Source organism: Taurulus bubalis (genome assembly GCF_910589615.1).
Source record: "Taurulus bubalis genome assembly, chromosome: 4".
Lineage (NCBI taxonomy): Eukaryota > Metazoa > Chordata > Actinopteri > Perciformes > Cottidae > Taurulus > Taurulus bubalis.
Window position 1 is genome coordinate 14633674 of NC_136592.1, and position 15185 is coordinate 14648858.

At 41.4% G+C, this 15185-nt stretch overlaps 1 protein-coding gene across 1 annotated transcript in view; it reads right to left on the reverse strand.

The window, feature by feature from the left end:
* zfhx3b (zinc finger homeobox 3b) overlaps positions 1-15185 on the reverse strand; it is a gene marked incomplete at its 5' end in the record, with an annotated part of 84986 nt that overhangs the window by 21596 nt on the left and 48205 nt on the right. The window contains one exon of the mRNA XM_079216990.1: positions 994-1101. Within this exon, the coding sequence (XP_079073116.1) occupies positions 994-1101 (108 nt within the window). The remainder of the gene's footprint in view (positions 1-993; positions 1102-15185) is intronic.

The window sequence follows — 15185 nt, forward strand, 5'->3', positions numbered from 1 at the left end:
ACAGATTCTTGCTTTAAACTTTCAGACCATGTTTCATTCATGGCCTTCTTACTTTTTTTGGCCAAAAACTACTCTAGCTTAAGTATTTATAGTTATAGTAACGTCAACAACAGGGCAGTACATCACTGCTATAAGAACCATAACTGGTGGTGTACTTCTACATCATCAGTGCTGTAATCTTTCATTGCAAAATGTCCTTCTGTTAAAACAATATCGGGCCTTTCAGACTGACCCTAATCATACCAAAAACTCAAACATTACTCAAAGTTTATACCTTTCTTTCACCATGTGGTGTAGTGATTGTCGTAAAAGATCCAACAAACAGAGAGAAAAAGATTCCACACGTGCATGCTGAACCATTCAAACTGGAAAAAATAGCCCAATTTCATTTGCTCAAAACATTCTTTTGGGACCCTCAGACCAGGTATTGTTTAGGCCTAAAGCTCCTCCCCTCACCCTAAGCCCAACCCCCTGCTTAGGATTCACCACCTACACCTGTCAATAAAAAAGTCGACAGATAACACCATCCTGATCTGATAAGATTAAACACAGGCTCTCTCTCTCTCTCTCTCTCTCTCTCTCTCTCTCTCTCTCTCTCTCTCTCTCTCTGTGTGTGTGTTTGTTGAGAAAGTTGAGAAAAGGGCATTGCTATCACATGTGCATGGCTCAACTGGAATTATACATGCAGGCCCCTCTCTTTACATCGCCTATTGAGCAAAGACAAAACATGGGTCACATGTCACCTAAACATATTATCTAAACTGGTGGTTTTTCCTAACTGTATCTGATGGGATTTAATGCCTGGAAACCTGCAGCATGAAAGTGGGAGTATTTTAGAGAGTGTTTAATGCTTAAAAAAGACTCTCAGTATTTTGTTAAAATAGGTTTACTTAAATTAACAAGAGTCCGGTTGTTCAGCACCATTCAGGTGCAGGGCCACATGTTTCCTGTGAATAGTTTCCTAAATGTGTGTGGTGTAAATATTGGCCTTACCTGTCCCTTTGGTGAGCTCCTTCTCCCCCCCACTTTCTCTGTCTTTGGTTTGGTCCTCCTGGTCTGTGGTGGTCTCACTAGCAGCCTCCACATCCTCACTCAGCTCTCCTGAAGGGGGAGGGAGGATGGGATATGTAAATCACCACGCCATCAGAATTGGTGGAAGCACTTAAAGGGACGGCAGCGTTTTTTTCTATAGGAGCTTGCAACAATTACATATGCTGACACACAGTTGCAAGGCTAGCAGACAAAGAGGGCAGAATCTGCTTTCTGTCCTGTGCTGTCTGATCATCACTGTGAAATTTGTTTTGACAAGAATTATAAAATCAGAGTTATATCATAGGGGAAGATTATTGGCAAATATTTTTGAGCATTATTGTAGTAATTCTTTTTTATATATTTTTCTTATAATATTGTAATTATTATGTATTTATTGTATATTGTATTGGCAGTACATATATGTATCCATGTATTCAAGGCCAAAAATATGGTTTCCACTGTTTAATGCGGACATGTAACTGTGGAAAAAACCTCACATGTAACCTGAAGTGGGCAGATGGGGAAAAAAATGTAGCAGTATCCTTCAAAAGGAAGACCGCATAGTAGACAAGCCTTAATTTTTTTTTCTCACACATAATGGCAATCATTCATTACAATCCTGCTGCAATCTGCTACTTTAGTTACATATACAAGCCTCATTTGACTTATTCTATCTTGCTGTTGCAAAAAAAAGAAAATCATAAATATTTAAAACTTTCAGAGCCACAATTCATTTTATTTTTATGCCAAGTCAAAGGCAGAAATCCCTTGTAACCACCTTAAAAGCCTCAGCTCGATATATCAGACCATTTAGGAGCATTGAAGTCCAAACAATGGATATCCGATAACGCCATTTGTAAGTAACACACAGAGGAAAGATAGCAAAAACAGATAATAAAAAGGGCATCAATCTTGTTTATTTCCCTCCAGTGCCCCCTGAACATCCCCTTTGCCTGTTAAGTTTGTTTAAAAGTAGTGGGTCTTGCATGCAATAGCATTGATTTGACAACAGTAAACTAGGCCGCAGTCAATAGGCCCTATCAGTTATTACACACGTCAGCTAATTCTCAGCAAATGTACTTAAATGCTCTTTTGAAAATGCTTTCATGCTCAGGTCTCTACTCTGTGAGCTATTGATATATTGACAATGCTACAACAGCTACTGAAATATCCTGTTCAAGTATTCAGCCCTGCAGTCATCACACATCCAATCTTAGCACTCCACATCACTACCCACAGCCAAAACCACTTTTATGATGTTACATTATCCCCAACAGTCACTGTTTATCCTGTCAGTGAAACATTGCATACATTGTATATGGAGTTTTGACATTGTGTTCTCAAACTCTGGTATGTGTCATTATCACACATACACTGTGAACGCTCATACATCTCTGAACCACGTCAGATGGCTTTTCTCCCAAACCCGAACCTGATGGATTGAAGTCTTACTCATAGAATATTCAGAAACAATTTCCCCCAAAAGGTGTAAATAGAGATGCCTTTTAAAAGTAAGTAAAAAATACATGGTAGATAATTTTTTTGTTTTTGTGATTTGACATTTCATTCTCTGCTGTGCATGTAAAATGAAATTGACTTTGTCTTTTTCTCCGTCGGCCGAAAAAAATCTACAACAAGCCTGCTATTTTTAAGTCACATGTAAAACGGTCTCGTCTGTTAAAGGTTGACTGAATACACACTAGGGCTACATAAATATACTAAGGCATTATGCATGCATATGGGGTTATTCAGTTTAAAAAAGATGAAAGTCAATGGAATTTGTATTACTGGCAGGACGGGAGCAATATCTTCCCTTTCCTGCTTGCTGATAGCAATGCTGTAGGACACAGCTTTCTGAGCCGAGTGATTGGTGCATGTATTGTGTTACACATTAATGCTAAAAGCCGATCCAGTGATCCAATGATCCCGTGTTTGAACAAAAATATTTAAAAGGGATGACTGACTCCTTGTAAAAAAGCGTATTTAGGTGTACTCTGGATCCCACACACAAATACATTTTATTCTATTATTTTCAACCATGTTTCTATTATGTTTCCAAGGCAACCCATGACTTCCATGCGGTGCAGCCCATCCCGTGCTGGTGAGGCGGATCTTAAACATTCCAAGAAAACCAGAGACCTCCTACTGAGTCCCAAAATCCCATCTAACTCCTGCCTACATACATATCCACAACTCTGTGAGAATTAGGATACTGTACAGCTGCATAGGTGCTCAGATTACACAATAATCCCCAGGTAAATTTTGTCACCTTTAAAAATGGGGCAAGGTGTCATTTCGCAGCTATGTAACACTTGTAGTAATGACCCACCTACACATTAATACACACGTTGTGCTTAAACATTACTGTGATAGACAGCCAACATTCTAATTCTGTTTATCTTCCCTGTACCTACCCCCAATTTCCTGCGTACATACTGTACATGCGCACATGTGCACTGATAGTTTTTCCTGTTTTCAAGACTTCTTTATTTAGATGTTTAATCAACGTATATGACACTTTTAGCACACGCAACACAGAGCATCGTCCATAATGTATGCAGAAATGCAGACATTTAATTCCAGGAGCAGCGTTGCATCTTTAAGTGGCAAATGGCTTTGCCTATTCCTCATCTCATCTCCAATGGTTACTACAGAATGATTAAAGCCAGGCCGACCATAATTAATGAAAGGTCATGAGTGGCCTAAGAGTAGGATGCAAATGAAAGAGACACTAAAACTGTAGCCAAAGATTAACTCTGAAAATAGATGAGGAGAAACACTCAAAGCTATGGCAGCAGGCCATTTCTAACCCAAATCTGAGAGATGTTAAGGACAATAGCCTGAAGGTTGTCTTCTAATTAATTGTCTTCATTAACCATCCTAATACAATGATATGAAACAGTTCCATTAATCTAATCATGCAAGCTGAATAAACCCATTGCCGACACAGAGATTACACTCATCTGTTCTGAGCATATAAATATCAGCTTTGCTCTGCCATTCACTCAGTGGGGACAGTCTGTGGGCTCTCTGTTCCAGCATCTTACACACATACACGCGCAGACGTACGCACACACTCGCTCACGCACGCACGCACGCACGCACGCACGCACGCACGCACGCATGCACCATACACACACTTAGCAGCCTTCCGCTCTTGTGTTTTGCCAGTGAGTGCAGATGCTTAATCAGGCCCATAGGTGTCACTCTATACAAGCTGGGCGAGAGCAACTTGCTCAAACACATTAATGAGGTGCGGGGGAAGGGGCCGAGCAGCAACAGACAGAAACACACGGGGAAAAGGGAAGAAATGTGTGGAGATGACAAAAGCAGATGCTATGCAAGAGGCGTCCGGTGAAGATGAGACACTGAAAACGGCAAGATTACCTTCAGATGCGGGAGAGCAGCCTTCCTTTCCCCTGAAGAGCAGTGATTACACTAATGCTAATCAGACTGACAAGCACAAACGGCCTGATAAATAATTGATAGTAACCACTGCACTTTCCAGTATTCCTTCCCAGACTGTAGAGAAGAGCAGGAGCAAGTAATAATAGTCACTGTAGATATCTTTCACTAGGTCAGGCTCCTCCTCCATCCTTGGCCTCAGCAGAATACACTGCTATGATGATAACTGCCTTTCTTAAAGTACATAATTCCAGTCCTACCTGAGAATGGCTCCAGTCGTCCTCAAACAGCAGTGACAGTCTGCTCTTTTTTGTTGCATATATAGAGTATCTCAGTCAACAACACTGTCTGGGCTGTCTCTCTTGTCTTTCGTAAGTCCTGGAGAAGCAGTGCAGGGGGTGAGCTGAGCTTCTCCCTCTCCCCGGCTCTTGAGTAGGGTTGAGCTCTGCTTCTCTCTCGGCTCTTGTGTGGAGCTGTGTGTCTAAGCTCTCATTATTCTCATTATGATTATTGAGGCTGTTGTTATCATTTTAACCAGGTTTCACAGGATCGCACTGTAAATCAGAGAGGTGTGCTTCCTCCCGCTTTATCCGGGGCCTGACAGCTTCCTTTTCTTTAACGCTGCACTGTCAGATAAAAAGCAATCTTATTTCACACTTCACAGACTCTATCTTTCTCCCCTACTTAAAAAAAAAAATCTCCCTCTTGCTGCCCCCATCATCCCTTGCACCCCTTACTTATATAAAAGTTGGCCTGACTGCGGACTAGAGGGTGCAAAATGAAAGTGACAGGAGGGTACCATGGGACAATGAGACACAGGACCCATGCTGAGGGCTTTCATGCATTGTACGCTCCTCATATCAGCACCTCTGCGCCCCATACACAAGACCCCCCTTTTTAAGCACAACACATAGGAAAACACTGTGACCCCTAAGAAACCCACTCTACCAAACACACGCGCACACACACACACACACACACACACACACACACACACACACACACTCCCTCACTCACTCACTCACTCACTCACTCACTCACTCACTCACTCACTCACTCACTCAAGCTACCTCTTTATGCCCTCATAAGCTACCTCTCATAAAACCACAACAGAGCAAAACACAACCACAATCTAGCCAGAGACAAGAAGGGCTTTTGCTTATGAACACCCAATAAATCACAACATGGTACTATCAGTTACCATACAGGCCACTGCACTATAAAAGAATAAAGCTGAGTTAAAATGTGGACACATGTTATGTTGGCAAAAAATGCTTTCTAAATAACATACTGATTTGTGTGTTCATCAGCCTGATGTATTCCAGATGTATTCATTCATATGAACTACAACTTAGAGATACATTTAAAAAAGCAAACAGTAATATTTAAAATGAATGAAAGTGTTGTAAAATACACATTATTGCATATATATATATGTATATATCAGAATCAATGTAGGAAAATGTCAGAAAACGCATACAAACACAAGACCTGCCACACAAACATACACACACACACCAAATGAAAGTGCATCTGCCGCTGTACTACTTTCTCACTCGCTCCCTCTCCCACACACTTTCACATTTTGAAAGGAAATAAGAGTAGGCTACCTCAGAGCTGCTGGTCGGAGTAACGTGTTAGATTCCTGACCTGTCTATGGGGGGACTCGCTGGCCTCTCCCTGCTGGCCTTGCTGTGACCTCAGGATCTAAATGTGAATGAATACTTTGTGTCTCCATGGGGCTGAGGGCAGGAGGGGGAGAGGAGGAGGGCAGCAGAGGAGGAGGTGCAGGAGATGGAGGAGGGGTCCTAGGTTAGGGCAGCTAATAACTAAAAAAACTTTAAACGGCAAGTTAATCACAAACAGCAGTGATAGCTCACACTGCCTTAGAACAATATGAAGGCTTCCCCTCCTTCTCCGCTCTCCAGGTGGTGCCTGCTCATCAAACCAGCCCAGTAGGTCTTCCACACAACACTTAATTTGACCCCCCTTGCCTTTCAAAGTCCTGACCACTTTAAAGGACACTCACCGCATTCAGGTCACAAAGAGTCACATCACACATAGAAGGCATGTATTCTTTAACAGAAAAAAAAAACATTAATGTGGCTGCCTTTTTGTGCTCTTGATACTCAGTAAGTTAAAAACTGTTATTAAGCACCATGTGATGTATTAAATATGTTCCCTAACGTGTTATCTCATGGGAAATAATACTAATTAGAAATACTTCTCGTGATAATGGCATGTTTAGATACATTGCAAATAAAGTGGATAAAGTGAGTGCCGCTCTAGTTCTTTTCTCTTTGTGTTTTACTTGAGTGATGAAGGAGAGGAGGATCTAGGTTAATGTGGCTGCACAGGGAGTGAGCATTCAGGGACTGCTCACTCTTCTGTCCCTGCAGACACACATACACACACACACACACACACACACACACACACACACACACTACACCATGACTTCCTTGAATGTCCAAGATGATGACCGCTCGATCGTACATATTATGTCCACAATGGAAGATGCAGGCTGTACTTTTGCCTGCTAGTATGGTGGGCTAAAAGCCTGGATATGGGGCAAAAACATCACTGGGCAGTACTCTCCCATCTACTCTGCCTGAGGGACATTGTCCTGCACAAAGAGTCACTCTGCCTCTCTGCCACCCCCCGCCATGCATCTATGCTTTTTGTCTTCCACTGCGGCCTCCTCTTAAATCAACCTCCTTTTATTAATGCATCTTTTTCTTTTTCCCCCAGCTCACACTACAATGCCTTCACCTATTTGCAGCTATTCAAAGGGACAAAACAGAATTGGGTTGGGTTGACGGGAGTGTGGGGGTGGCTGAAGGGGTGTCTGAAAAGAGAGGGGGGAAAAAACCATCACCGCTGTCATAAAGGGCAATCACATCAACTCTGAAATATTCACCAGTGGGTTGGAAAATGCGATGGTACAGTTATGACAGGCGAACAGGCAACTCCCCCACTCTAGACCACAGTCCCCCGCCCCTCTCTCCATCAGGGCGGAAGCATGGTGGACACTCTGAATATGTATAACCCGGAAAATGTATTGATTTTTCATTTGGCAAAAAAGGGACACAAAAATCACATAACCTGAAACTGTCACAGCTCTTTTGTTCATAGCTCATCTCTCCTGATGTTTGGCTTTTGCCACAAACTCTCTTTAATTACCAGGTACAGCGAGCTTCAGAGCCTATCTCCACAGAGACACAGCCACATACAGCCTGCTGGGCTTAACAAGACAGCACACATCTATTATATATGACATACACCCAGCAGCTTTTGTTTCATATCTGACTAATAAGCACACTGAATATGACTATACCCACAGTTTGTTTTGTTAGTATACACACAATATAGAGCAAAAAAAATTCTTGAAGAAACCCTTGGAAATAAAAAATAAAGCATGCACATCAAAAACAGCACGTTCATTTTAAATGCGAATGCTGGATAGACTCAGGATTTATTTGATGTGCTTTTCTGAAATGGTTCTGCCTAACATGAAATTCTATTATCGATCTAGGTTTTCCCAGGTACAGGCAGGTGCTTGTATGTTTGTCTGAGCGCGCACACTTGTGTATGTGTGTGCCCATTAACAGGTACTTATCTGTTTATCTCTCCTTTTAGGCACTGCAGACCAGTACAGTGGACTGTCTGAAAAAGATCTCTGTCTGTCGATTTATTGAATGCACCATTTGCATACCTTTGTAGTGTATCTATCTGCCTGTGGACTGTTCTGTGGAGGTATTAGCTCAAAAAATCAATGTTGCCATGGTTGGTTGTATGTAGCGCCTACCTTGGCGCGTGTTAGGAGTCCCGCTCACAGCTCCCACACGGGTCCTATTTAAATGAGTCCTGCCAGCAGAAGCTTTCCTGCCAGTCCTTCAATCTTTGTAAACTTAAAGTACACAAACACATTTCTTAGCATGCCCCACCAGAGTGGGCTGGCTTGCCGTTCTCCGTCGATGGTCATCCTACCTCCCTGTCTCCATCCACAGCCCAGGGCTTAACCAGCTGTTTGTTTATGAAAGCGTACAACTAGATAAAACAGAATCCGACAAGGTTATGAATACCGATTTTGCTAATCAATTTTATTCAAAATATAGGGTAGTATTGATGTGTGTTTAACGGCCTGCTACGTTTTAGATGTTTCAGCATAGTTGAGATGAGAGGTGGAGGATGGTGGGCTGGTGTTTTATCTTATTTATCTGTTACGCTTATTTTTTACAGATTTACCTGGAGACAGTGTGTGGAGGGACCTCACTATGGATATATATTTTTCTAGTAGAAACAGCAGTGGATACACTGGGCAACTTTTCTTCTAACAACCACACCGGCTGGTTGCTCATAGCTAATTGCTAAAGAAATCCAATGATTACATTGCACAGGCACTTTAAAACATCCATGAGAGTGCTACCACTTATTGAAAAAAAAAAACTCTTGCTAGCTCTATCCATTCAGTTTCTAATACAAATCAAACACGGGGAGCTTTCTTTCACCATTTGTCTTTCTTTCTGTTCCTCTTTGCATAGCCCATCCATTACTTTCACATGAAATATGAAAAGGCAATATCCTCTCTGTGTTTGTACTGAAGCGTAATGCGATTGTGTTGTCATTTATAGGAAATAATCGCAAACCTCTCTTTCATTTTCCAGTTCAAACAACCATGAAAAATTAGCCTTCAATGTCAGGGAGGACAACAAAGGGATGCACACAGACTATTGCTTCACCACCGCGCTTGACATTTCTCCCTAATAGGAAAACGGGTGGTTGTTTCTATCTTTCTTTTTCAATCTTTTAGTTTTCTAACCTCGTTTTTTCCCTAATTAAAAAGTTCTGCACTCAGATCTTTGTAAATCCTTCGTGCGTCTTTATTCAGTGAGGAGGGTCTGGAAGTGAGGAAGGGTCGGAGGGTCCCATGCACATTGCACCCTGCTCATTAGCACCCCTTTCTGCTAATGGCTACTGTTGGAGGGAGATGTCGCCAGACAACCACTACGGGGCCTAGGTCGCCGTGACTACCGTCCAGCAGCCTGATAGATAAATAATTCAAGGCCTATCAGACTCCCTGGCAGCCGAGCAGTCCCAAAAACACACACTTAGGACACAGCTTGTAAAGGCTTTCCTGACTGATCAGCATTTAGTCCTTACAAATGATGTACAGCCAGATGTCTGTACAATACCTCACACAATTAGCCTTAGCAGAGGATCTTTTAAATTGAGAGAAATCTTTATTTTTAGTGTGAGCAGCAAAGTAATGGTAATTGCTTTCTGTATTACTGCCATTAAAGGCTCAATAGGCAGATTGTTTTCCACTGTAATTATGTACAAAATAATCAACCAACTTTGCAGTGCAATTATTGGAGATGTGTTTAACCAACTTAATGTTTTGCTTGCAACAATAGGTATGGAGAAACCGAACAAAACAGAATATCAATACTGCAAGTATCGTAAGTACGTAAATACTTATTATTTTAGTTTGTGAGCAAGAATAGTAGACTAGAGCAAGACTAGATCACCTTTATTGCTAGTTGATGTATTCATGCTATCATCAAGGCAGATATGTCAATATTTATGTCTCAATCCAATCTGTCCTACTTTCAGCACCTTTCTCTGGGTTATAAGGCATCAGTGTTGTACTTCTTTTGACTTCGACTTTTTACTCTTTGGAGTGAAAAGAGATTTATTTCATAACAACATCACATCTAGATGTTTATTCAAATGACTCTTACGGTTTTCCGAACATAATATACTTAATACTTATTTGCATACTTTTAAAACTGGATTTCAGCTGGCAGGCTTGTGATGCATATAATGAAATTTCCTTTCAAAAGGCTAATGAAAAAGACTCATCTCATGCAATTAGCCGCTCCTTTATTCACTTCTTGTAATGTATTAATTTATTATCACATAATTCTGGCAGCAGCAGCATTTATTTATTTATTTGATTATACACACACCTTAAAGCCTTAATTACAAAATAGACTTGGAGCCAGACGATGGGATGCAATGGACCAACTCAACTATCCTTCTAATCTCAGTGGTATATTCAGCCTGTATTAATCTGAGCCTAATCAGTATGCCAAATTGCTTTAGGCTTTCACTTTTACCTGAGATTCAAAAATGCCTCGAAATAACACTTGACAGAGCACTCTGCATGACAGTTCCTTTCATTGCCGTAAAGGTTATTCAAATGACCAATTCAGTTGTGCCTTACCTCTCATGGTGGGTCAAATATACCAAACAACATCAAACTATACATTTTAAAGACATGTGCTTGTGCAGTACACAAACTTGTCTTTGCCTGATTCTTCAGTATATGTCATAATACTGTGAAAGTGGGCTGAAAGCTCCTAGAGGGGTGGAACCGTGCTGCCCGCTGTGCTTCTCTCCAGAGAAAGAGACTTGGAGTGATTACAGTCAAACACTGCTTCTCAGTTATCTTTGGCTCAGCCACAGGAGAAGGAGAGGAAGAGACAGGCAAGGGAACAAAATGGAACTTATGATGTGGCTAAAACATGGGCTGGCTATTCTAAAATGACCAAAATGACTAGTATATGTGATACTGCTCTTGTAACATTTACCCCATGTTTAAAAAAATAAATAGGAAAAATGAAAACCCATGGCACCCCAGTAGCAATCACTAAGGCCAAGCGATCATATGATGAGCATTGTCTGATGTCATCTAGCAGCAAGACAGCAGTTTACAAAAAGGTACATTCTTCCCTAACACTGTCAAGAACAGCTCTGTAGGGGAAGAGATATTATTAGAGACATTTCAAATGCCCTTGGATTCTGAAGTGGAGGCCAATTAAATGGCTTTACAGCATCCATTTTGTGCCAAGTGAACAGGTATAAGCAGGAGGGGGAGGGGAAAGATTTGATGGAAGCCGGGAGGCAGAGGGGAGAGAGAGCACTGGCAGGTATGTGTGATACCTGATCGGCTTATCAGCAGATTCCACTAAATGCAATTTTTATTTCTGCATATTTGTGGAGCGTTATGATGACACAACATCACATAATTTAAGGTTACTTTTACTTTTACAGGAAACGCTTATGTTAATATAGGATCACATCTGAAGCAATTGTAAAATGTTTTTTCTACCCGCCTCCTCCTCACTGCAGTGCTGACGGTGCATGTAGGCATGGAATGAGCAGGTTGGGCAGAGTTGTGGAGTTCGTAGCCTCGCTAAAGCATGGTCAGGGATTAACAACCCCTATAGAGACCAAGCCGGCTGCTAAATTGGTGCTGTGCTATACACATCACGCGTTTCTATTGTATGCATGGCTGTGGTTGTTAGTGTTGCTGTTGTTTTTATAATAGTGCTGTTATTGTCCTTGCTGCAGAAGACTCTTCTCACTCATTAGCCAGAGGTTGGCGAGTTAGGGGTGAGAGCCCGGTAAGGTATAAAATTAATTATTCATCTCAGTGGTTGATGCTTGGGTGCTGCTATGGGGCCGAAAGCAGCGACTCTGACTAGCAGATGTCTGTCCCTGGAGGACTGCCGAAAATAAATAATTGAAAAAAAAGTTATGCCATGGGTGTCAGTTACCAGGAGAAAGCAAACACTAATCACCAAACTAATCATTAAAACAAGTTGCCAACAAATAATATGCCTCTCTGTGGATTCATGGTACCTCTCCTGTGTACTGATCCAACATCCTAAAGCTCCATCATGTCCTCAGTAGATTCTCCTTCTGGCTCATGAATGGGCCCAGATACAGCCCCCTCCTCTCCATTTAGCTATGGCTTCGGTTGGCTCCATGCAGCCAGGAGCAATGGCCTCCTGAGAAGGCTGTGATAAGAATTCATTTCTTCCTATTATGTGCTCTTGTCCACTGCCTCAGTTCATCAGTTCAGTGCAACCAAGTCAATGAAAGGGAATGTAATGAAGCAATCAGATGCAGCGTGGTTCTCTGGGCCCAGCACTCCATTTTCCACTCCCAGACCCCAGCTCCCAGTGCAGGGTGTGCGTTGGGGTGTGTGTGCATGTGTGTGTGTATGTGGGGTGGAGGGTGTCGAGGGTGAGAATGGACACAGTCTGCACAGAGGCATTAATTCAAGACCTTGTCTTTCATAGACTGGCGGATAAGCTGCTCTCACATGTGCTTCACACCAGGTCTGCTGTCTCCCGTGGATTCAGAGAATTGTCCGTTTTAAGAGAGCCCTGTAGTTTAACCAGGCTTCAACATTGCCACTAAACCAGACAGGTTTCTGCTGGACTTTATGCTCACGTTACCAGTTAAGGTAGTTTGATGGAGCTCTCTTTCTTCATCTCCCTCTGTCTGCATCGAACCTTTTCTCTCAATTGCCTCCCCGCCATCCCGTCTCTCTCTTGCCTCCACCCCTAACATCTCTTCAACATGTGGAAACTATTATAGAGAGTTTAGGAGAGGAATGTATGTGTTGAATCTTAATCAGTGCCTAAAAGTAGAGGGTTCTTGGTCTCCAATGTCTTGTAATGCTGTGAATGTTTCATTTCAAATTTAAAAAAAGGCCTTTTTGATCTACCTAATATTGTTTTTGCTCCCTTCAGGGCTGGAGATAGATGGTGTTATCTTTGATCAGCCTAACTTCTTTATCTGCACACACACACACACACACACACACACACACACACACACACACACACACACACACACACACACACACGGCTGTAGTATTGTATGGTGTGTGCTAAGGAGTGGTCAGGGTTCAATGCTAAGACGCCATGGCTTGGTAGGGTTTCTGGCACAACTTAATCTTCTTCCAAGGTGCATAAAGGAGAGAAAAAGTCAAAAGAGGTCAAAACCTCAGTAACACTTGCAGTATATAGAACAACTAAAGACATAAATACAAAATAACACATGTTAAAAACTGGGTAAAAATTGATAAAAAGCAACAATGATGCTTTCAAGTCGCTAACACACCTAATGCAACGACAAATCTGTATAGCTTTAAAATAAAGGGTTTCTCCTCCATCTGTACCTCCTTTTTCGCCCTCCACAGTTCACCTGCTGCCAACTTTGGCAGAAAGACCCTGCGGCTGGATTCTACCTGACAAGAGCTCCTTAACAAGCAGCAGTCATTAACCTCAGGAGCAGGCAGCTGCCATGTGATGTAGTGCACTCGGCCTGCTGCAGAAGGGCCCTATTGATCCAAGACATACTTGGTGCCTTCCTGGATGTTTATAATCAATATGCAAATGGCCCGCGGCATTGATTCAATATTAATTTTCAATTAGGGAATTCTCGGGGGGTCCTGAGGGGTCAATACTGAACTATTCAGAGCAAAGGCTTGAGCAAGTTGCAGGCATTGACGTTCCTCTACCCAAGACAACTTACTTACTGTTTATTTAGCCTGCCCTGCTGTAAGTCCCGATTAAGGCTTCGGATAATGGGCTGAGAGACAGATGGGCCTTCTGCACTTCTGCAACACGCATTACATAAACTGGATTTTGATGTAAAGGGCTTGTACTAACTAATAAGTCATCATCTCACACTTAGTTCTGTTTCTTCTTTTGTCAAGTTTGTTTTATACTTGAGTCTAAAAAATTGACTTCCCCATTAACGCATTAGTTTTTACGTATTCAATTCAGCTCTCCCCTACAAGGTCAGAAATAAGTGTTTAATATATGAATGCGTTTTAGGTGTTTCTTATTAAATATGCAACAAAATTAACACATTTAAGTGTACAGCTAAACAAACACATTTCAGACAAGCTTCCATAATTAATTGAAATCAACTGCAGCTGCCATGTATCGCTCAATGAGTGAAAAGCATTTACTGTAAATGGGCAGAGGAAGACATGGAGGGTAGGGCCCTAATGTCATTTACTTAACACTCTATTGTTTCCAAAGTCCGACTTACAGTTATTCAACTGTCACACTATACTTTCTCCTTTGTTCCTTAGTAAAAGATGTGGAAAATCCTGTTTTATTTTCAGCGTGTGAGGATGAGATTAATAACATTGTTGAGCAACGAACAAGGTAATGAACTCCAGGTAAGACAATACTTACTTTAAACCATAAAACAATAGCATTGATTTATAAACCTGTTATTATTCATGTGCAGACAGTGTGTCTATCAGAGGGAGCTGTGATTTGTTACTTGGCTCGGCCTGTCTGGCTTGCTCTTTGTTGCAACTATCAAGACATTCAGGCTTTTGTGGCTATGGACACACACTACAGACATATTCTTCACCGCAAACTATACTGAATGTAACATGGGGATTCATGAATTCATGAATCCCCCCATATATATATATATATATATATATATATATATATATATATATATATATATATATATATATATATATATATAATATAGAATCCCCATATAGAGGATCAAGATGAAGTGGATTAGGTTAGAATATGAAGCTTTGACTACTTAGCTGGTTTTGTAATTTATGTAACAACAATTTGTATATACATGGGCTGTGAAAAGACGGAGTGCAACCTTACAGCCATGTTAACTCAGAGCAGTTAAAAGGCAGCATGATAAAATTGCTAAGAGTAAAAAGCAGATAATCTGGTTGGACTATTTGCTGCACTTTCATGTAGATGCACTGCCTGAGGTAATTGGTTTAGGGATAACATTAATTACCACATTGCTCATTAATGGATGAAGCCTTTATTGGTTGCATTGATCAGCAAGACCTGTTAGCCATCATCCTAAGCAATGGTGGATGTAACAAGCTTACATATTGGCATATCAATTAATGCAATCAATTCCTGTCTAGCAGTTGCCATTCC